The sequence below is a fragment of the Balearica regulorum genome, chromosome 25 (assembly GCF_011004875.1).
Source record: "Balearica regulorum gibbericeps isolate bBalReg1 chromosome 25, bBalReg1.pri, whole genome shotgun sequence".
NCBI classification, from domain to species: Eukaryota; Metazoa; Chordata; class Aves; order Gruiformes; family Gruidae; genus Balearica; species Balearica regulorum.
The window spans coordinates 4,073,357-4,096,393 of record NC_046208.1 but is presented as its reverse complement, the minus strand read 5'-3'; the positions used below and the strand labels follow the sequence as shown (position 1 = coordinate 4,096,393).

General features: G+C 55.1%; 2 protein-coding genes across 7 annotated transcripts in view; both read left to right on the top strand.

Annotated features, from left to right (window-relative positions):
- Window positions 1–21,218, top strand: part of ATP2B4 (ATPase plasma membrane Ca2+ transporting 4) — a 51,366-nt gene extending 30,148 nt beyond the window's left edge. For 3 of the 6 annotated variants that reach the window (XM_075775607.1, XM_075775609.1, XM_075775608.1), the window contains exons 7-21: window positions 592–627; window positions 2,242–2,403; window positions 2,528–2,742; window positions 2,834–3,076; window positions 3,196–3,437; window positions 3,754–3,988; window positions 5,023–5,202; window positions 5,476–5,563; window positions 5,704–5,810; window positions 7,429–7,620; window positions 7,727–7,940; window positions 8,391–8,602; window positions 8,970–9,077; window positions 9,454–9,636; window positions 17,567–21,218. In XM_075775607.1, the coding sequence (XP_075631722.1) occupies window positions 592–627; window positions 2,242–2,403; window positions 2,528–2,742; window positions 2,834–3,076; window positions 3,196–3,437; window positions 3,754–3,988; window positions 5,023–5,202; window positions 5,476–5,563; window positions 5,704–5,810; window positions 7,429–7,620; window positions 7,727–7,940; window positions 8,391–8,602; window positions 8,970–9,077; window positions 9,454–9,636; window positions 17,567–17,872 (2,723 nt within the window). In that variant the 3' untranslated portion in view covers window positions 17,873–21,218. Of the gene's footprint in view, window positions 1–591; window positions 628–2,241; window positions 2,404–2,527; window positions 2,743–2,833; window positions 3,077–3,195; window positions 3,438–3,753; window positions 3,989–5,022; window positions 5,203–5,475; window positions 5,564–5,703; window positions 5,811–7,428; window positions 7,621–7,726; window positions 7,941–8,390; window positions 8,603–8,969; window positions 9,078–9,453; window positions 9,637–11,956; window positions 12,158–17,566 lie in introns of those variants that run through there. The other 3 variants (XM_075775610.1, XM_075775612.1, XM_075775611.1) reach the window with 3 other exon arrangements.
- SNRPE (small nuclear ribonucleoprotein polypeptide E) overlaps window positions 1,411–23,037 on the top strand; it is a 44,192-nt gene continuing 22,565 nt past the window's right edge. The window contains exon 1 of the mRNA XM_075775638.1: window positions 1,411–1,428. The gene's annotated coding sequence lies outside the window, so the exon portion shown is untranslated. The remainder of the gene's footprint in view (window positions 1,429–23,037) is intronic.

Sequence of the window (23,037 nt, the reverse complement as noted above, 5' to 3'; positions counted from 1 at the left end):
GGGGGGAGGGTGCGTAAACCCCTTATCACTCAAGGCTTACTTAGACTGCAGCAGCCCGCGTTGTGGAGGTACGTTGGGGACCCCCTCATGCAGACCTTGCCCACCACAGATATGGGGGGCAGAGCCCCCCACTATGGGTGTAGTGCTGCCCACAGCGGGGGACAAGTCTGTGCCTCATAGGCACATCTGCTCGCACCCGACGGGAGCGGGAGGTTGGGAGCAGCGGTGCTGGGCACATGCTGCACGGAGGTCAAGCTCTGCCATGTGGTTTCTGCTCTCTGGAGGTCTGAGACACCGCTGGCACCCTTTGAAGCACTGACAGGGGTTGTAGCGGGTGCTTTGCAGGTGGGGAAGTCTGAAGCCTTGGGGACAGGGTGCCTGGGGGAGCCAGGAAGCTCCGGAGCTGTCCTGGAGCCATGAGCTGTGGACCAAGGCACGCGTGGTGTCTGGAGGGTGACCACAGGGTGCTGAGTTCTGCGCACGGATGCCGCTGGAGCGGTGCGTGGCCCCTCGGAGCAGGGCTGTCCCACCAGCCAGATGGTGAACGTGAGTCCATGTGCTCAGCCCTCCACCCTTTCTCTCTTTGAACAGGTAAAAAAACCGGAGCCCCCGAAAATCGCAACAAAGGTAACCAGCCTCTCCATCCTTTGAACCAGCACCACACTAACTACTGAGCATTCCTCCTTCCTTCCTTCCTTCTTCTCATCAGTCTGTGCTCTTTGCTGCTCCGGCGGGACTCTCGCCTCGTTGTCCTGGGAGAGGGTGCAACGATCCCGTGGCCAGTGGCCCCGGCACGGCATTGCGGTGCCCTCGGGCACCCCACCACGGGGCTGTGCGTAGCTGGGATGCGGCTGACTGGCTTCCACTGTGGCCACGTTGTCCCTGCGTGGGGCAAAGACTTTGTGCAGGGAGGACAGGGCTCTTCCAACAGCCTGGACCATTGGCAGAGCATCCCTTTCTCAGGGCAAACTTCATCCACATTGACATGAGCCGCAGCTGTGACCTGGTGGCTCTGAAGCCCTTGTGCCCATCAGAAGCCGTCCCTTTGCAGGGTTTGTGTTTGGGCACGGCTGGGGGAGAGATGTGGGTCCCCTCCTGCTGTTCTTGATATGAAATGTCCCACGGGGCCTGGCCAACGCGACAGTTGCACCCTCTCCTTCCATGGCCTCGACTCCGTGAGCGTCTCCTCGCCAGTGTTTCTCACACTGTTCTTTGCAGGCTGTGGAGGAAGCCCATTTCTGCACCTCTCTCTCCACCTCTTTCTCTCTCTTTCTCTCTCCTCTCAGCAGTTTGAGTTTCCCTCCTTCCCGTCAGACTGTGTCCGGGTGCTTGTTTTGTCCGTGTTGGGTCTGTTGTAACCGTGGAGGTGTCCGATGTGGAGCTGCCATGAGCTCCGGGGTGTCTTGAGCCATCGAGCAGCAGCAGCCGGGAGGGGACAGGTCCTGTGGTGTCTGCGGGCAGCTATGGGGCCACTGCTGCTCCTCCAGCCCCAACGGGACCGGGGGGATCCCACCCTCTTCCTGTCCCTCTCCAAAACTTCCAGCTGACCTGGGTCTCCCTGGTGCAGACCTTCAGCTGGAACAGACCAATTACAGCAACTGACAGCCTGGCTGTCTCAGGTCCTAAAAATGTGATGGATGGCTCAGGGCTGGGATTCAAGGAGCTTGGCTCACCACTCCTCTTCAATCTCCATCCGAATTTCTAACCGTCCCCCTCCATCTCACCCCCTCAGTCGCTGCCCTGGCAAGTGGTTCCTGCTGAGCTGCCCCCAGGGCACTGCAGAGGTGGCACCGGGAGGGAGTGGGGATGCTCGGGGGGGGGGGACCGGGGGGGGATGGAGCCTCTCTGGGGTCAGCCCAAAGCGCTCCCCATCTGCTGCAGGGTGTAAAGCAGCCCGCAGAGGAGGCTAAAGGAGACCTGCCTCCACCCCAAAGCCTGGCCAGAGGGTTTCTTGCAGTGTTGCTGTAGAGGTGTGACCAGTGCAGGGGTCAGATCGCCAGTGTCAGCTCCGAGGACCCTTTGTCCGTGGGGCTGAGGTAGATGGCAAAAAACTGCCCCGTAGAGAGGTGGCAGGGCCTGGGACACGAGGTTGCCATGTGCTCGGATGCGTGTGTCGTTGGGAATGGTTCTTGTTCTGGGTTTTCTCTCTCTCCCACCACCATCTTTCTCAGTGGTGTCCTACAGGTTTTCCTGGTCTCTCTCCTATTCACACGTGGTGTCTTATTTTGCCCTGGGCTGTAGCTAAAACTCAGGATGGTGTGGCCTTAGAGATCCAGCCCCTGAAGAGCCAGGAAGGGGTGGAAAATGAGGAGAAGGAGAAGAAGAAGGTGAAGGTGCCCAAGAAGGAGAAGTCTGTGCTGCAAGGGAAGCTCACGCGCCTGGCAGTCCAGATCGGGAAGGCGGGTGAGTGGTGGGGACCCAGCATGAGCCGTCACCCCCGAGCTCTCGCTGGAAGTGGCACGGGGAGAAGGGGCTGTCCCCTTCCCCTGCGTCCCCTCACCTGCCGCTCTGCCGCTTCTTTCCCCAGGGCTGATCATGTCGGCCATCACAGTCATCATCTTGGTGCTGTACTTTGTGATCGACACGTTTGGGGTGCAGGGGCGGCCTTGGCTGGCGGAGTGCACCCCCATTTACATCCAGTACTTTGTTAAGTTCTTCATCATCGGTGTCACCGTCTTGGTGGTGGCTGTGCCTGAAGGGCTCCCGCTGGCGGTCACCATCTCCCTGGCCTACTCCGTGAAGGTGAGACCATGATGGAGCGGGATTGCTGGGGGTATGATGGGGAAATTCACACTTTTGGTTCTGACCTTCTTGGTCATGGTGCCTGTTGCAGAAAATGATGAAGGACAACAACCTCGTGAGACACCTGGACGCGTGTGAGACCATGGGCAATGCCACCGCCATCTGCTCAGACAAGACGGGCACGCTCACCATGAACCGCATGACTGTGGTGCAGGCCTACGTGGGGGACACCCACTACCGCCAGATCCCCGACCCTGAAGCCATCCTGCCCAAGATCCTGGACCTCATAGTCAACGGTGTCGCCATCAACTCTGCCTACACATCCAAGATCCTGGTGAGTTGGAGAACCACAGCCTTGTGTCCTCTGGTCTTGCCACCATTGGCCATCCCTGCAGCTCCCATCCTGCTATAGCCAGGTTTGGCATTGCTTTTCCTTTCCTTTTTCCTCTCCAGCCACCCGAGAAGGAAGGGGGGCTACCCCGGCAAGTGGGGAACAAGACCGAATGCGCCCTCCTGGGTTTCGTGCTGGACCTGAAGCAGGATTACCAGGCTGTGCGGAACGAGGTGCCGGAGGAGAAGCTCTATAAGGTCTACACGTTCAACTCGGTGCGCAAGTCCATGAGCACGGTGCTGAAGAACGGCAACGGCGGCTTCCGCATGTACAGCAAGGGAGCCTCAGAGATCATCCTCCGCAAGTAACCGTCCTCCCTCGCTCGCTGGTCCTCTCCCGTCCTGTGGGCTTTAGGGTCTCAATGCACCGCAGAGCTGTTCTGGGGGGCTGCGGGTGAAGGGTGCTCAGCCGCTGTGGAGCAGGGAGGTGACTGTCAGGAGGGGCTGCCATGCAAAGCGTTTAACTTAGGGTGGCTTCGGTAAAGCTGTGGGGAGCTGTGGGTAAGGGGGATGCCCCCGTTCTGCAGATGGGGAACCTGGGTGACAGGGGGAGCAGATCGCTGAGCCAGCAGCACATGCCACCACCGGTCTCCCTCACTCTCCATCCCCGTCCTGCATTAGGTGCACCAGGATCCTGGACAAGAACGGTGACCCCCGGGTGTTCAAAGTGAAGGACCGGGATGAGATGGTGAAGAAGGTGATAGAGCCCATGGCCTGCCATGGGCTGCGCACCATCTGCCTGGCCTTCCGTGACTTCTCCGCCGACGCCGAGCCGGACTGGGACAGTGAGAACGAGATCCTGTCTGACCTGACCTGCATCGCTGTGGTTGGGATAGAGGACCCTGTGCGGCCAGAGGTACTGAACCCCAGCTCTGCCCAGGCTGTCCTCCACCCCAGCCCTGTTCCTGGGCCGGGAGCCCCTTCCCTGCTGCTCAGGACCACGAGCCCCTCACGAAAGCACAAGCAGCTCCTCTGCATCCATCCCTGAAGTGCCCCACGCTACCAGCTCCCTGCTGCCGGCACTCCTCCCCCATACCTGGACAGAATGACCTGGTGGCAGGCTGCTTCCACCCAAACCTTCCCCCCGGCTGCTGCCAGGGGTCTGCGCACAAGCCAGACTGGTTCCACTGCAGTTGAAAGGTGTATGGAGACACGGCGTAGGGGTGACAGAGGGGTGTTGGAGAGGGACAGGGTTGATCCAGCTGGTTCCTCCCTCGCAGCTTGCGGGGATGACGGGCAGGCAGCTGGGCTAATGCAATCAGCCCTCCGATACCTGCCTCTTGATTACATTTCGGAGCTTGCCCCTGCGCTCCTGCCTTGCTTGCATCTTTCCTGATTAGATGTTCAAGTATCTGGGTCTGGGAATTGCATTACAGATGCCCTGTCTGCACCGGCTCTGGAGGCCGTTGATTCAATTTGCTAATTTCTCACTAATATCCTCTTCCCCCATCGCTCCATAATAGATAAACCCATTAAAGCAGCAACGTGCTGCCAGAGCGGTGGGGCAGACAAAATGCCCCCGTCATGATGGATTGCCGGGCCGGGCCCTGGCGCCCGGCACCACGGTGTGCCGGGGAGGAGGCAGTGAGGCTGCCCTCCCCTTGGGGCAGGGGCTGGGAGATCTCGTGCTGGCTGTGCCGGGGGGGGGGGGGCTGCTCCGGACGTGCAGGCGAGTTTTCGGTTCAGCATCTCCTCCCCAATGTGAGCACCGAGCTGAGCCGCAGGTGGATGCAGGTGGCTGCTGGTCTGTGACCCCGCCGGGGCCCTTTCCAGATCCTTCTAGGGAGGATGGGAGAGGAGCTGCCTGGCTCTTCCGCGACACCCAGTTCCAAATCCGAGCACTCTACCCTGCCCTGCCTGTCCCCCCTCAACTCTGTCACTGTCCCCCAGGTGCCAGACGCCATCCTGAAGTGCCAGCGTGCGGGGATCACCGTCCGGATGGTGACGGGGGACAACATCAACACCGCCCGTGCCATCGCCACCAAGTGTGGCATCCTGCTGCCAGGGGAGGACTTCTTGTGCCTGGAGGGGAAGGAGTTCAACCGGCTCATCCGCAACGAGAAGGGAGAGGTGGGATTGCAGCCCTGGGTCCTGGCCTGCAGTGGGTGTGGGTGGCCTCTCCGACAGCCCCGGCAGCATGAGCTGCTGAATCCCAGGGATTTTCCTTCTCTCTTGGATAAACACGGCTGGTCCCTCTGCCAGCCGGGATCCTCAGCCAGTGCAGTGCCTGGGTGCTTGGAGGCAAAGGTGCTGCCCTGTCCCGGTTGGGGTTTGCTCTCCAGTGGGGCAGAAGATTTCTGGGGGGGGGTCCCTTCACTTTCTCACACGTGCCTTGTCCTGCAGGTAGAACAGGAGCAGCTGGATAAGATCTGGCCCAAGCTGCGTGTGCTGGCCCGCTCCTCCCCGACAGATAAGCACACGCTTGTGAAAGGTGAGTGCCTGCCAGCTCCCCCAGCTGCTGCCTCACCAGGGTGTCTCATCCTGCTCTGCCCAGATGCTTTTGCAGCATAATCCATGCTGGGAACCAGCCCTTGGGGGTTATTTTCTCTGAACTGCTTGTCTCCCTTTCAGGAATTATCGACAGCACCGTTGGTGAGCAGAGGCAGGTGGTGGCCGTGACCGGGGACGGGACCAACGACGGTCCGGCTTTGAAGAAAGCTGACGTTGGGTTCGCCATGGTACGGACGGGCGGTGGGTTTATCCCAGGGGTGGCCCTTGCTCTCTGGGGTGAGAAGCTAATGGCATGCTTGGTTATACTCAACACTGAAATTATTTATGGACTAGTGAAACTCTTTTCCAAATCTACAGGGTGGTTTAAAAATAAAAAAGAAACTTTCTTGGGAGGTTTGATTTAATTCTCGTGAGCTTTATAGGGCTGTTAGCAAAAGATTGATGGGAAGCAATCTTCTGAGAGCCTGGCTTAGGGGTGGGCTCCTCTGTCCCACCTGGAGGGACCGTGTCAAGCTGAAGGTGACGCAGCACTTGCAGAGCACCCAGAGCAGGGACCCTGGTTTCTGAGCTGGGGGGTCCGGGAGAGCCGCGGGAGCCCAGCAGCTCAACGTGACGGGGTTTATCCCTGCAGTTCTTCACCCAGGCTTGTAACGGGCAGCCCAGGCTCCGAGCGTGGTGCTGATGCTGACTTCGGGAGTTTATTTGTGGTGAAGAACTCTTATCTCCTGGCTTGCTCCTTTGCCGTGTCCAAAATAAGCAAGAAAATAAACCCATCAGTTTTAACAGGTTTCCTGTAAATTCTTCAAGTTTAGATAGGTGAGCAGGAGTCAGCTGCGAGCCCATGTAGGGAGCTTTGAGCAAATGAGAAATTTCTTGGGAGTAGGTGTTTTTAGGAGGGCGTTAAACGTCCAGGTCAATTCTGGAGCCTTTGGGATGAACAGCAGAAGGTAATCCATCTTCTCTCGGGGTCCATGCAGGGGGCTCTCTGCCCCCATGGGCAGGATCAGACCCTGGCCCGGCATGGGCTTTGCTGGGGGCGAGGCGCCGGGGCTGGGCTGCCCTCGGGGCTCCAGAGCGCGGAGATCAAACGGCACTTGGGAGACATCTGTCCAGTTGCCTCTGAAGCTCATGCCCTGCAACAGCCGGGAGGTTCCCGTCTGAGACGGGTCTTGCAAATCTCAGGAGAGCTTCTCCAGGAAAGAACCAGGGAACTGGCTCATTACGGGCATCGCTTTGGTGCATTTAATTACTGCAAAGCGAGCGCCTCTGTGTGCCGGCGGTGAGAAACGCAGCGAGCCCAGCTCCTGCAGAGCAAGCTGTGTCCTTCTGGGATGCTGCAGGTGACTCCCGGGAGGCTGTGGGCAGCCCTGCTTGCCTGGATGGGGCAGAAGGCACCAGGAAGGTGCCGGGGCTTTGGGCTGCAGAGCCCTCTCTCATTTGGGGGTCCCAACCCTCACCCGCAGCAGAGATGCCCAGCCAGGGATCCCTGTGTCCCCTGGCATAAGGAGGAAGCTGCACTTAGGAGTTATTTTCCACCTTTGCTGTGCTGTGGCCCCTGTCTGGGGCACTCGGAGCGTCCGGCTGTAAAGCTGCGCTGACACAGAGCCCTGTTCAGGAGCCAGGTCTGTCCCTTGAAGGCTTTGCTGCTTTGGAGCCTCTGCTCCCCTGGGTGCGTTGGCGCAGCCGCAGCAGGGCTTGCTGTCAAATGCAGGACTGAAACTGTTTCCTCTGGCTCCAGTGGATTTCTCTCTTGGGGCTGTTTCTGGGAAGAAGCGGAGCCGGCTGGACGGCGAGCACAGAGCTTGCTTCGTGACTCACCCCATCGCTCTCTCCCTGGCCCTCAAGGGCATCGCAGGCACGGACGTGGCAAAGGAGGCTTCGGACATCATCCTGACGGATGATAATTTCACCAGCATCGTCAAGGCCGTGATGTGGGGACGCAACGTCTACGACAGCATCTCCAAGTTCCTGCAGTTCCAGCTGACCGTTAACGTCGTGGCTGTCATCGTGGCCTTCACGGGCGCCTGCATCACGCAGGTACAGGGCTGCTGGGCTCTGCAGGATGAGAGCGAAGGCTCCTGCAAAACAGAGCGAGAAGAGGGTGGTTTTGGTGGTGTGACGTGTTCTCTCCCCCTCTCTGCAGGACTCTCCCCTGAAGGCTGTCCAGATGCTGTGGGTGAACCTGATCATGGACACCTTTGCCTCCTTAGCCCTGGCCACGGAGCCCCCGTCCGAATCCCTGCTGCTGCGCAAGCCGTACGGCCGCAACAAACCGCTCATCTCCCGCACCATGATGAAGAACATCCTGGGGCATGCGGTGTACCAGCTAACCATCATTTTCACGCTGCTTTTTGCGGGTGAGCTGTGAGGCCCCAAGAAACGGTGGGGGGAAAAGGAAAGGGGCAGAGTCCCAGCACGGCCTTGTGAGCCGCCTTTCCTCACCAGTGGTGGGGACCCTTGTTCTTGGTGACCCCACGTTGGCCAGGACAGAGCTTATATAATAATGGATGGGAAGCGGAGGGGTGTTAAGGGAGAGGATTTACATTGAGGGTGTGGGTCTGCTCAAGACCTCGGTGGGTGCAGAGACAGTTTTAGCCAGGGCAGCAGGTTTTCAACGTTTTCAAAGAAATAAGGGTTCAGTGGGGTTAACATGGGGGACTCCAGCTGGGTCAAGGGATCTTCAGCAAGAGCCTGGGATCCTAATTCCACCTCCACCAGTGCAGAGCAGAAGAAAGAAGCAGGATCTCATCTTCTCCTCTCTTCCCTGCCCTTCCTCATCCCCTCCCCAAACCCTCTTCTCTGCTTAGGGGAGAAGTTTTTTGACATCGACAGTGGCCGAAACGCCCCGCTCCACTCCCCACCCACCGAGCACTACACCATCGTCTTCAACACCTTTGTCATGATGCAGTTGTTCAACGAGATCAATGCACGCAAGATCCACGGGGAAAGGAACGTCTTCGAGTCCATCTACCGCAACCCCATCTTCTGCACAGTGGTGCTGGGGACATTTGCAGCTCAGGTGAAGCTGCGGGAACAGTGTGGGAATAAGACGGTGGGGCTGGGAAGGGACCATGACGCAGGCAGGACCTGTGTCTGCTGCAGTCACTGCCCACAGCACTGCCCTTTTTCTTCTCCAGCAGCTTCTTGGTGACCCAAAACCTGAGTATTGGGGTCTAGAGTGTGTTGGGAGATGCCAGGGCGGGCCAGGCAGCGTGCCTCTGGTGTCCTGTAAAGTTACTAGCCTAGATGTGAGGTCCTTGCTCCTCTCCTGATCCCGGGGAGGGAGGGGAAAGATGTGTGGCTCTAGGGGACCTTGTCATCCCGTGGCTGTGCCATGCAGCCCTTGGAGCTCCCCAGCGCGTGACCAGTTCTCTCCTGTGCTGCAGATCATCATTGTGGAGTTTGGTGGGAAGCCATTCAGCTGCTCCGGGCTCACCCTGAGCCAGTGGTTCTGGTGTATTTTTATCGGAGTGGGAGAGCTCCTCTGGGGCCAGGTAAGAGCCAGTCTGAAAAACATGCCACGTGCCTCCGTGCCGCAGCGTGCTCGCAGCCCAGCCTGCCTCTCCTTCCCGCTACCTCACTGCCCTTGTTCTCCCCAGTATTTATTCAAGGCAGCTTTGGAAGGAGATGATGCTCCATCCCAGTATCACGCCAGCAGCAAGGAGAGGAGGTTGCTAATCTCCTCCTCATTCCCACCCTGCTTGCAGTGGGGCAGATCCAGTGCTGGCTTCTCTCTGCTGTATCCTGGCATCTCGGCTGAGTCCCTGGCAGCTCGCTGCAGGGATGCTTCCCCTTGGTGGAGGCTGGCGGTGGGCTCTGTGCCGCCGTAGCCCGCGGGCTAAGGAGCTGCTCTCTCCTGCCTCTCCCCAGCTGATCTGCACTGTCCCAACCAGCCACCTGAAGTTCCTGAAGGAAGCTGGGCATGGCATCACCAAGGAGGAGATCCCAGAGGAGGAGCTGCCTGAAGACGTGGATGAGATCGACCATGCTGAAATGGAGCTGCGGCGCGGGCAGATCCTGTGGTTCAGGGGTCTCAACAGGATACAGACACAGGTACTGTGGGGCAGCGGATACTGTGGGGCTCTCCCTTCTCTCTTTCTTTCTCTTTCTTTCTTTCTTTCTCTCCAGGGGCTCTGTCTGGAAAGAGTCTTCGGCTGCTGCTCGGAGGATGCCTTCACCTCCTGGGCTAGACTTCTCCCACCACCTGTGCCTTTCTGGGTCTGCCCTGGTTGCGGAACCAGGACAGCCCAGCTCAGGGCAGGGGGAGGCACCGGTCTGTTCTGATGCAGAGCGCGGTGTCCTGCGGCCAGGCTGGCCTGCAGGAGGCTGGACGTGCTGCTGCTGGGCGCCTTGCGCGGCAGAGGAGGCCGCTCGGAAGCTGCGGGGCGGCCACGGAGCCGCCCGGGCTCCTACCGAGTTGTGCAGTGAGCGGGTCAGTGTTGAAGCTGCTCTTGGTTGCTGCTGGGACGCTGTTCCCAGTAGGGATCGTGCCCAGGAGGGATCTGCCCGCACGAGACCCTCTCCGGTCTCACTCCTCTGCTGCTCTCCGTCCTTCCCACCGGCCCTTTGGCCAAGGGCTCTTGCCACCCCTCCCTGCCAGCTCTCTGGGCTCCTCGCCTGGAGCTCTTGGCCCCGGAGCACAGAAGGGGAGGAGAATCTATCTGTTAATATGGTTTTTACATCAGCTGTTTCTCCCTGACTCAGGCTTTCCTGAAAGGTGGTTTTCCCCCCGGACTGCTGGCTGGGCTGGGCTGGGCAGGGCAGGGAGAGCTCCCTGCAGCGAGGTCGCTGCCCCTCGCCTTTCCTCGAGGCCTGGGCAGAGCTGCCCCATGGAAGAAAGTGTCACAGGTCCCCAGCGGCCCCTGGCACTCAGGGCTGCTGCGTTACCTTTCGTTCCTCTGGCCCTCGGAAAAATGGAAATAACCAAAATGGCCCAGACACAGGGAGCGGAGCAAGCACAGCAGCCGTGTTGTGCCATGTTAACTTTGCTTCTCCTCTGTGAGACGTTGCCTTGATGGTTTCAAGGTGAGGTTCAGCCTTGACCCCCTGCCCGCTGTGAGCGGTGAGGGCCCCCAGGCTCGTCTGGTCCCTGGCGCTGCGCGGGGCTGAGCTGCCAGCTCGGGCTGGCTCGTTCATGTGACAGATGTGCTGGGAGCACCGGGCTGTTTCAGAAATGGTCCGGATGTGTCGGAGGCCTGGCAGGTACGAACGGCCGCAGCACCGGCGGCCAGGCGTGCCGCTGGGGCTGAGCCCAGAGCCTCCGAGATATCCCTGCCTGCAGCCATGGTTCAGACCTGGGCTGAAACGAGCTCTTGCAACGTGAAAAATGCTCCTGGATGTTGGCACGTCCTGGAGCCTCTGTGGTGAGCCCTTTCCTGGCTGCGGTGCCCTGCACGTCGAGCAGAGCAGCCAGCAGGTCCAACCCGGGCGTCTTGAGGGCTCCCGACTCAGTGTGGTTTAAGTGAGAGCACAGAGCTCTTCCCCGTGCACTGGGGAAAAGAGGGTCCCTCCGTGGAGGGAGACCAACCTGCAGCGTGTCAAATACCTCTAGCGCTGCACTGGGTCTGGAGCACGTGGCCCTTCCCTTCCCGAGGAGCCGTGCAGCCGGGGTGGTGCAGGGCTGTGCATGGTCTGGCCAGCACGGGGCCGGGGACAGTCCAGCTGCAAAGTGTCTGGGAAGCCACGGTGGCCCCTGGCTGCTGCTTGGTTCCTCCGGCCTCGGTGCACATCCACAGAGCAGCTGGGGCCCACCACCATGGGTGGTGCTTCCTTCTGCATCCCTGCCAGCCCCTACCAGCTCCGCTTCTGAGCCCTCTGCCGAGCCGTGATCCTGGGGGAGAAGCTGGAACGTCTTCCAGCATGGCCGGCTGCCATGGGAGCTGTGGGTGCGTGGTGTGTCCCGGGATTCAGCCCCTCAAGTCTACGTCCCGTGGGGCTGAGGGGCCAGAAACCCTTTCCCAGTGCAGTTTTCTGGACCACCGCCTGCCAGCTCGCACCTCTGCCCACCCTCTCTCTTCCTCTGCTCCTCCTGCAGATTGTCAGGATAACCCCAGGTGTTTCCTCTGTCGCTCCCTCCCACCACGGTCTCTTTCTTGGTGGTGGGATAAACCCGGCCCCTCTCGCGCCTCCGATACGGGGCAGAGGCTGGAAGCTGACCTCTCCTCTGCTCCCAGAAACGCCAGCCGAACCCGGCGCGGGTTTACTGGAGCGCGGGGTGGGGGGGGGCTCTCTCCTCCCTCCTCCCCACCTCTCCGTCCTCCTTCTTCCTTCCTGTCCGTGTGTGTCTGCCCAACCTCCCTGCTCCCCTCCATCCCCGACCCCTCTCCCTGTCTCTGGCCGGGGCGACGCTATCTCACTCTCTGGTTCTTTGCAGATGGACGTAGTTTACACATTCCAGACCGGCGCCTCCTCTTTGCAGGGAGCCCTCAGGAGACAGCCTTCCATCGTGAGCCAGCACCACGATGTAAAAAATGTTTCTAGCCCAACCCATGTAGCTCTTTCCTCCGTCAATTCCACTCCCACCACTTCTGCTGTTGCTGCTGCTGCTGCATCTCCTCCTGCGGGCAGTGAGTGATAGTCTATTACAATGCATGACTTCTAATAACCACAGAGAGCACCTGCACCAACCTAACCCAGCCTGTTCTCTCTCCCTCTAAACCTTGACTCGCACACTGATTTCCAAAATGAAGGATGGGGCGGGAGAGCGTTTTTTTTTAAAAAAAAAAAAAAAAAAAATTAGTTTTTATGCTGTTGCAGCTTTAACAAGTTTACAATACTTTCTGGTCCTTCCCCCCCATTCCTTGTTGCTTCTCCCATTTTTACCTCTTCTCCTCCTTTGCAGGACTGACGTATGAGTCCACCCTCCTGAGGGGTGCAAAAACGGGCGGTTCTTGTTAAAAGAACCACGTGTTCATGAGCAACTAAAAGCCTTGCTGTGAAAAGGGTACGCTGCGCCCCAAAGCTGCCGTTTCTTTCCAATGCGGCTCTGCCCATCCCCGGGATGCCCCAGCAGGGCAGGGATGGGCAGAGGCGTTGCTTTACCAAAGCTATAAATCCGTTTGGAGGCAAAGTGGCCGCTCGGACCTTCCCACAGCAGTTAGTTTGCTACCGGGGTCGGCTGAGCCGCGGTAACGGGCTGCCTGTATGCTCTCTGCCCCTCGCACGTGTGTGAGAAGGGGCGTTTGCTCCTGCCTCGGTTGGGAAGCTGGATGATGCGTGAGAGCAGCCGTTTATCGTGGCTCAGCTGGCCGGCGGTGACACATCGGAGCTGCTCGGAGCCGCTCACCTGCAGCTCAGCCCGCTGTTTCAGAGCTGGCTTGTAAGGCAAGCAGCCTTCCCTGTCCCGCCTGTGAACTTGCATGCCATGCGAGACAGAGCTGAGCGAGCCCACGCACGTAAGCGTGCCCTTTGCTGCCCTGGAGCTCTGCGGGGACAGCACAGGGCTCCGCTGGTCCCCCGTCGTACCGGAGCATCGCTGCCCCGTTGCAGCGGCTGATCGGTGCCCAGCTTGTTCTGCACACGCTGGTTCTCAGTGTCTGCAGAGAAACGCGACTCTCTGCATGCGAACGGAGATGGAAAACGTGGCCCTGCTGAAAATCAGTGGCAAAGCTGGATCCTGGATCTAGCTGGGGGTTTCCAGTCCAAAGAAAACCCCTCTCTGGTGCAGCGCCCCTCTCCGTGTTCATTGTGAGCTGCGTATACGGGCTTGTGAGCACATGAGCGTGAATCCTCTCTGCAGGGCTGTGCCAGGCTATGAGTAGGTAGTGTATCTTTCCCAGATAATTGGCTTTTTTTATTGCACAGTCATTTTCCGTGTTCTCTTCTTATTAAAGAAATACCCTTGGTGACTTTTTGAATAGCTTTCAGTCTCCACTGTTTGTGCACTGTGGGAGAGAAGAGAGAATTTCTGATAATTTTGTTTTCTCTCTTATTTAGCTGACACTGATGCTTGAATTTTATTTTGTTTAACCCCAGTGTTTCCGAAGCAGCACAGCTGCCTTCTGTTCCCGACTGCATCTGTGCACCACCAAGACTTTCTAATCAGAAGAAAACCTGCTTAGAGGGGTCTCAGGGTAGTGGGCTTGGGTGGCCAAGACCAAAATGCAGGTTTTTTGCAGTCTGTGGGTTAACGTTCTCCCCGATTTTGCAGCAAGGGAACAGATAACTTGACTAGCTTGTGCCCTTCCAGGCAGCAAACAACTTTACTAGAAGCTAACCCAGGTCGCTAAGTCTTCCCTCTGTTTTCTGCCTAGACTTCTCTCTTTCCCTCTGCCGCTTCCCTTCCCTCTCTCTCAAAGCTCCATTTCCCTCCGTACAGATTAACGGTGTCCCTCGCTCTTCCACTGCACTTCTGCGGGATGAGTTCTCCAGGGCTGGACCTCGGCAGCCCTGCCTGCTGTGCCCCTCTTGGGGTGCTGGAGGAGAGGGAGGTCTCGGGAATGACCCTCAGGACGTGGTTTGCAGAGCTGGGCTGGTCTGCCTCGGGGGTTTTGCCCTGATTTGGGGGAGAGCAAGTCAGGGGTCGGTGGTGGAGCTGATGCTGGCTTCATGCAGATGTAATTTCCACCTCCATGTGGGCAGTGGGGTTTGCCCAGCACGTTGCAGTGCTCCAGTGATGGTGTGAAATGAGAATAAATTCCAGGCTTGGAGGTTATGCAGGTTGTGGAGGTTTTGGGTGGAGAGGAGGCGTGAGCCTGACCGTGGGCAGGAGGGAGGTGGCCTTTCAGCTTGGTCGGAGGATTTCATTTTTGTTTGCTCTGCCTGATTCGTTCAAAACACGTTTCCTTGTTGTTAAGTTCCTTTTACAAGGCAACAGCTGAATTAATTTCTCAGCAGTTCCTGACGAAGATGGTTAAATCAAAATAAGATAATCTGAGGAAAGCAGCAACAGAAGTTTATTGGTGGAGCTGAAGGCAGCGATGTGGTAGATAGGGTCTGAACTCACCAGTGCTTGAGGTGGTGGAGCAGGGGGGGCTTCTGTGAAGCTACTCCTACCTCTGAGCTTGTACTAGACCCACCAGCTAGTTACTTTGGCAGTCACCTGGGCTCTCGTTAGCTCATTCAGGTTGGTTATACTTGGTGTAGTTGGTTTTGCACGCTGCGTTTTAGGGGTCAGTGCTTCTGTTGGTGCTTGCAGTTGCTGTTCTCAAGATGTTGATGATGTGACAGATTGTCAGTCTTGGTAGAAGGTGGCCTGCTTGGTGGTCTCCCTTGCCCTGTGCATTCACACTAAACACAGAATTTATCTAGGATCTTACTGTGGTTGTTAGTGCAGCAAACACAGCTCTGAATTTCTGTTCCCAGCTACATAAACTTTCCATTTTTGCAGGCCAGCTGGTGCTCCAGCATCATGGGGGGTACCTGGCCCACACTCATCTCACGAGTGTCTGTCATCCAGCTCGTGTGTGTGTGCCGGTCTGTGTGTGTGTGCAAGAGCTGCCTTGTTCGTTTCTAGCCGGGATGTTCTGAGCCTGTGCCGGGGATGCCACGTTGCTGCCCCATGTGGTGCAGAACCATCTTTCTGAGCCAGATGGAGAGCGGACTCAGAAGGGCATCCCTTGCGAGAGGGGAACCCTGGAACATCTCGCAGGTAAAATCTCCAGGGTTCCAGGCACGAGACTCTTCTTTGAGTAACTTCTCTGCTCTGGTTTTGTGAGTGCTGTTTGTGCTGAGACCAAAGATCCCTAGGAGGCTCTCGCCGGCTGTGCTGGTTGGTGACTTCCCTCCTGGCCTGCCCGTGCACCAGACCGAGGTGGACAGTTTAACCCGGCTCCTCTCAGCAGGAAGAGGGGGGGTCATCTCTGTTCACCCACCAGATCTGCAGCCCATTCGCAAAGAAGTAGCAGAACACACACGTATCTTTATTTGCCTCCTCAGCTTGCAAGGGGGTATCTGAACCGCTCTCCCTCCAGCAGCTCTGCACACTCTCCACTGCCTCGGCCGGCGGCTGAGTGACAGGGAGGGTCTCGGGGACGCCACGGAGGAGCACCCCTTTTGTGGGATCTATGGATCTCCTCCCTTTAGTGCCCCAGCTTCAGTCCACAGGGACACCACGAGGGCAGGCAGGGGACGTGGGTGGGGACTGGGTTCCTCGGGTGCTGGGAGCAGGTGAAGGTAGCTCCTGAGTAGCAATGCTGCTTCCACGGGGCAGGAGACAGAGCAGGACGCCTGGCACAGCTACGGGGAGGTGTTACCGACTTCCCTGCTGCGCCCAACGTTGCCAAACAAAGTCTCTCAGTGGTCTGGAGGTATTTCCTTTGGAGAGGAGGACTTGTGCAGATCTCCTTGTCCCAGATGAGCTCTGCTTAACAGAGAAAAGACTTCTGTTGCTTCCATAAAACACGCGAGAGCTTGTGCAAGATGCCTGGTCTCTGCTGACAACTTTTGTCAGTAGGTTCCTCCTCTCTAAAGAGAGGAGACGGCCCAGTTCCCAGGTGACTGGGAGGGTGCCACAAGCCGGGAGGGTGCTGGTGTGACCTGCTGCAGCAGGATGGGGGACTTCTGGAGAGGCAATTTGCTGGCTCTGGCCTGAAAGTGTCCGTGGGGAGAACATCAGCGTAAGACACAGCGGAGCAACCTGAGGGATGCTTTGGAGGGCACCATATGGTGGGTAGCTCTTGGCTTTGCAGTAAAAGGCAAAGCCGTGTGCGTGATTTCACCTGGTCCTCTAAGACTGGCGAGACCTCCAGCTGCTCGGTTTGTTGGCTCTGCTTGAAAAGCTCACGTATTGCATCGCTCTCCTTCAGTTTGACATCTTCCGAGTAGTTATAGCCCCGAGTCCTCCACGAGAGCCGGAGCGCTCTGCTGCGCCCAAGGTGCGCATGTTGGTTGTTTCACGCACGCCAGCGTCCGCACTGGGTGGAGAGGTCTGCTGCAGCCCCACGGCGCTGCCGCCTCCTGCCCCTTCGTTCGCTGGATCTGACGCTTGTCACCCATCTGACCGAACATCTGTGACTTGGCTGAGAGGGAGGGCGAGAGCTGGAAGGGCTCGAGGCTGGATTTCCAGAGGAACTGGAGGGAGCAGTGAATTCACTGCTAGCCACCCTCTGGGCTTGTTTCCAGACCTCTCCCTTCCCATGCAACGGAGGTAGCAGAGCCATACCCCAGCTGTCCAAACCGGGCTCTGGATCTCCTGCTTGTAACACGTTGAGCCTGGCTTTTGGCGGTGCTGACAGCCTGTGGGTTTCACAGGAGCGGTGCGTGCCCAGGCTTTTGAGATTTGGTTTTTTTGTGCAGAGCATCCAAAAGAATAGCTGCCTTTGGAAACCGCTGGGTCGTCTTCAGCATGTCGGTGTAGGGAAGGATCCAGAGCTCCAGCCTGGGATCCAGGTGGCGGCTGTGTGGGGAAGCTCGCACAGATCTGGCTTCCTTCTTGCATGTTTAGCTGGGTCCGGTTTTACTGGTCATGGCATCCACTTGGGCCTACTGCTTCACATGGGCTTGAAAAGTTTGTGCCACCTTTTTAAAGCCCATTCCTTGCTATAGGTCTAAAAATAGAACAAACCCACACATCGCTCCCACAGTAGAGTTTTTTGCCTTGAAGTGAACCCACTGTTTGTCTAACCCACCTCTTTTTTGAGTTGTAGTTCCACTTTTTGTCCTCGTTTGTATACACAGATACGCGTGCGCACACATAATGACAACTAATGCATTTTGGCTTCCATTCATTCAAAGTGATCTGGTTTTTTTGAGTTTTTTTGTGTCTTTTCTTGCAGCTTCTGAAGTCGCCCCATAGTCGGTTGATTCCCCATCACACACCTAGTGCCTGAGTCTGATCCATGTTGGCCCTCCTAGTTCACCATAGATCTCTCATTTTGACTTAGCTGTCTGTTCAGTGGTGGTGACTTCTTGTTGTTGTTGTTGTTGCTGTTGTGCTTTTTGTTGTGGTTTTATTTATTTTTACTTTCTCCTGGGAGCTCGGGCCTCTCATAGCCGCTACTAACCTCTCTTTTGTTTATCCCCCACGCTCCTCGCCTCCCGCCAGATCAAAGTGGTGAATGCGTTCCGTAGCTCCTTGTACGAAGGCCTCGAGAAACCCGAATCCAGAAGCTCCATCCATAACTTCATGACTCACCCAGAGTTCATCCTGGAGGAAGACGAGCCTCGAACACCATTCCTTGATGGCGCTGAAGACGACCCCGAGACTGACGGACTCAAAAAGCGAGGTGGGGGTAGCCTGGGTGGATCTACATCCCTCAACAGAAATAACAATGCAGTGGACAGCGATCAAGCCGAGGTCACCGTCCCGGAGCCCGAAAGCCCCTTACACAGCTTGGAGACATCGGTTTGACCTTAGAACTTGGAACCCCCCCTCCTCCTCCACCTTCGCCCCTCGCCCTGTGTGATATTGGCACCAGTAACTGATCACACACTGCGGTCACTTCGTGTCAAACTGCTCATACGTATATAATTTTGGTGTTTTCTTTTTGGGTTGGTTTTTTTTGTTTTGTTTGGGGTTTTGGTTTTTTGGGGTTTTTTTACCATTATTTAGCAGTGGGAACCAGAGTACCACGATGCTTGGTGTTGGGAGAGAGGCTAAGCCAAAATTGTGCATCTCCATCCCTAATTTTCAGTGGTACTCGCCCAAGTGAAGCAGCCAGGTTATTTCCTCTCCAAGAGTTGGGCTCCATGCGTCTGTTGGGGGTTTTCACTTTGAAAAATGCATGTTCAAAGAACAGTTCAAATTGTTGTAGTCTTACATGCACGCTCTCAGCCTGAGGGCTGGGGTGCACTTGTGACTTTTATTTTTTTCCACTTGTGGTTTTTAGGGTTTTCTTCTAATGTTGGGGTTTGTTCTTAGCTTGTGGGATTTGCCCCCAGTAACTTCACAGTGGAAAGTGGGGGAGTTAGCACTCTAGTGCAAAAATTTAAAAATAAACAAAAAACAAAAACAAAAAAAACCCAACCCAGCCAGGGGGAAGGTGTTTACTCACAGCTTGATAGATACAGGGATGTACACCAGTCTTCCACCTTGAAAAATGGTACCTAGCCTTTACAGTCCCTCCTCTGTGTGTGCACGCACACTTTTCTCTCTGTTTCCAAAGCAGTAATTAGTAGACAAGGAACAAGTGACTTGGCTGTAACCTTGCTGGATGTGAAAGATTCTAATTTTTCTACAAAGCGAGGTGGAGGTGAACTGGCAGTGGAAGGGTGGTGAAGAAAAACCCCATGGTTGTGAGAAACAGGGCTCTTTCCCGGGGAGTCTTAAGAGATGCATCTCTTCTGCTCTTGAACAGCTGTGAAACTTTTGGTGAGAGCCTTGCAAAGGTTTAACGGCTCTTGCCATCAGGAGCAGAGGAACTTCTGCCCATTCTGGCTTGTCTGTACTGTTGGGTTAAATAATCCTTCAGCCTTGGTGTACAAACTGCAGTTAACTGCTGAGGAACCCCAGAGGATGCTCCAGCCATGCCCACCAGCTCTGTGCATCGCTGCCAAAGCGTTAGCAGGCTGAACGGAGAACAAGCGTCGGGTTATTGACAGTGGGTGAAGACCCAAATCATGGAAGGGATGAGTCAGGTTGTCTCTTTAGCTGGTGGAAGGGAGGGAGGCTCCGTGGCCGATGGGAGGACCCTTGATTTCCACAGCACTTCTGGAGCTGATTTGCCAGCGGAGGCGATTCCCGCAGAGGTGGCAGGTTGGTTGGCTGCAGGACTTCTAGAGAAGGTGCTGCACGGAGGCTTTGCCTCACTTACTGATTTTTTTGAAGGTCATCTCTTCACCTCGAGTCCTGCCTCGCCTCGGTCTCTTGTAACCATTTGGTGAGAGTCCTGGGTTTTTGGAGCAGAGGCCCCAGGTGTCCTGGGCAAGTTGGCTCTGAACTGACCCTCTTGTGAAGCCATGGGACAGAGCTGGAGGCAGGAATTTGCTTTGCTTGGGCTTAGTTTCTTCCCCATGGGCTCTTGCTGGTGCACCCCTGGTTACTGGCCCCGGGCAGGGCTGGGGGAAGCTCTGCTGCCTTCTCTCCTTCATCCCGTTTGGCTTGGTTGGAAGCAGAGAGAACCTGGTTGTAACTGGCTGTACAACGTCATCGTCTTTTTGCCCAGCCTCCATCCCTGGAAGCAGAGAGGTTTTAGCAAGAGCGTGGGCTGGCTGGTTTCTTCTTTTCTTTCCTTTAAGAACGCACAGCAGAATCTCCCGTGCCTTCTCCGAGCACTGCCTGCAGCACCGCCTGCCACGCGAGGGCCCAGTACTTTGCCAAGAAATAAGTGTTCCTTAAACGACAACACAAACCAAGTGTCTTTGTTTTGTTTCCAGCCCAGCACCGACTCGTCCCTTCCTTGGGGTGGGAGGAAGGAAGGAAGGAAGGACGAGCTCGCCCCATTCCTGCCCCAGGTAGCCGAGGAAGGGTCCTTCTCCCGGGTCTCCTGCCTCGGTGCTGGGGGTGAAGGCTGGGCTCCGTACACTGCCAACAGCGAGAAGAAATTGCCACCACTGCCCATCTCAATTGCAAATTCAGTGTCAAAGCCCCCCACGCGGATAAACCCATCGCTGCCCTCCCCGTCCCTTCTTCGCACGAGCTGAAAAAATACCTCGGGCAGGACCGGGGGGTTGGGGGGTGTTGTCTTGGGTTATACGCAAATGGTGACAGGAAGGACAAAAAGGGGTGGTTGTGGGGTTTGGTTCTGTCCTAAAGGTGACATTGCTTAAAAGATCACTTTTTCTATTTTAAATACTTGCAAAAAAAAAAAAAAAAAAGAAACTATGGTGTTCTTACAAGCTTACATAAATATTTATTAAATACTTTGGGGGGGATACACCGATTTTTCTTTTTTCTTTTGATATTTTTTTATTACCTCAGACCTGTTTAAAAAAAAGAAAAGACTTAAACCAACGAAAACCAACAAAAAGCCAACTTTGGAGGCTCTCAAAGTCACTCCCAGAAATCTGTGACTGGCAGGTTGCCACAAGGGTCTGGTTGTTCTTTAGTTGATATATTTTTTGTTGTTCTAGTTTCCATATTAGGAGGGGGAGAAATAATTATATATAAATATTATGCAAAAAAATATAGTTTTCTTTAGATCAGAAACTGATATTTTTACGTCAGCCATATGTATTTTGTTTAAAGAAAAAAAAATAAATCTTGAGTCCCGCGTCTGCGACGGCGCGTGACTGTGTGACGGCAGTTCAAAGTGACAGGTAATTAATTCAGTGTATCAGCGATCGGATGCCAGTCAGCTTCCTTTTCTCTGAGCAGCCATCTTTATACTTAGATGTTAGTTGGATGACACAAATGGGGTTTTTTTTATATAAATTATGTTGGTATGGCTGGTTGCTTAAAGTATAAACGTTTATTGTGCATACATCTTTTCTGTAAAGTATTTTTTTTTTTCTATTTAGTTTCAGTGATATACTTGCAGCAGATGACTATTGGGTTAAGTTATTGAGGACATTACAAAAGAGTTGGGGGAGATTGGTGCTCTACGCTGAAAGGCATGATCGGCGGCACGAACTTCTGGGGACTCTCTGCAACATGCCTTGAAAGAGGGGGAGATATATATTTTATTTTTTTGCTTTGTTTGAACTGCCACGAGTGTGCACGGGGGAGAGTGCCATGCCAGACAGGAACCGAAGTCATACCCTGTGATACGTGTTAACTTGCCTTGGAATGCTTTGTTATTAAAACACTCTGAACATAATTTTGCATCCAGTTCTTAATAACAGTAGGGTCTGTGGTGGTGGTGGTGGTGGTTTTCTGTGAAATAAATTGGCGGATCGGTACCAAAGACATTACACCATGTCCTGTGTGCATTGCTGAACAGGCATTTTTAGGCATTTGCATTATGTGATAAGGTTTCCTTTGATTTGCACAGGGGTTATACTTAATTTTAAAAGTTTTGTGCAATAAGCTTTGAGGAAAATTTTGAAACAATCTCAAGAAGGAAAAAAACTAAACCAAATTTTAGCATGGGCAGCCTTTGGCTTTCCCCAGCCAAGGAGTAAATGTCCTGTAGTAGTCAGCCCCTTTAGAAATGCTTCTCGGGGTGATGTGACGTTGGGGTGAATGGAAAAGTCCCATCCCAGATCCAGGGAGGGCATCTCCAAGCTGCCATTGCCAACTCCTGTTGCCCTCCCTGACTGCAGGCACCAAGCACCTCCGAGAAGAGTCCCTGCAGGCTTTTGTACCTCTCAGGGGAAGGACGTGTGTACCTGCCTGCCATCGCTCCTCACCGCGGGGTCCAGCTCCTACAAGTTCATCAATCCGTGGAGAGCACAACCCGTAAAACGTCCCTCCTGCAAACCCAGCTCGCCCTGCCGGGGCACGGTGATGTTAGGGTGCTGCTCTCCTGCTCCTGCCCTAAACAGCGAGGCTGTGGGGCAACACCAGCGTGTTTCTGGGCACCTGGCTTGGTCCTCTCCAGCATCTCTGCCAAGGCTGTCCCCTGCCACTGAGACTAGCTGATCTCTGGCTGTCCCGCCTCTGATATCCTCCTGCTCAACAAAAAATACAATTTTCATTCAGCAAAGCCCATGGCTAAAACTGCCTTTAGTTTATTTCCTCCCCTTAAATAAATATATATATATACAGTATTAAACCAACATTTGTGTGTGTATATATATTTATCCAATGCTCTCACAACAAAACTTTCTTTTGAAGAGGGCACGCAGATCTGAGTTTTTCTTTTCCAGTAACTAAGTATAATAAGCACTGGTATTTTTGTATAAAAACAGAAAAAATACAAAACAAAAGACTGAATATTATGTGGTATGCATGACATTAAAAAAAAAAATGGTGGTTTCAAAGCAATATGTACCCTGGTGTGTTTGCCATATCCTAGAGTCCAGCTTAAAGTGCACCTGATCTGTATTGCATTTTGATATTAATCTCTGTGTACAATGTTTTGCATGTAATTTATATGGTTCTTGGGAGAAAAAATTTTGAATTAATTGTTAGTTGGCTTCTTCTGAGAAAACAGACTCCAAGCAGAGCTAATACTCAAAGTGGAAGCAGAAGAGCGGTTGGGGGGGGGGGGGGGGGAAGGGGATACATAGCAAAAAAATAAAGTGTGCTGGGGGTGGAGGGAAAGGGTAATGGTTTTGAATCAATAAAGCTTTGGCTGTTGAGCAGAAAAAATGCGCAAGTGCATCCAGAGAATAAAATGTGCCCACATGTAACTATGACGTCCTCAGTGTGTCCACCAGCTTGTGAAATCAATCCCGCATCCTCTCCTCGTGCTGGATGAATGGCTGGGCTTCCCATTGGAGCAAGCCGGAGCGTGAAAGTGGGGCCTGCGGGGTGGAAAGAGGGATGGGGATTAAAAGTGACCCTGGCACTACAAAAGCACCTCTTGGCATGGGTTTTTTCTCTGTGTAAGCCTCGCTATTGAGGGGCAGGGGCTGGCTGCTTGAACCCAGCGCTTTGTCTCAAGCATGGCTTCTTCCATCTCCAAGCAAAATCCAGAACTGGCTGTCAAATGCTATCAGAACCAGTGCTCCTGGGCTGTGTCAAGCTGCCCT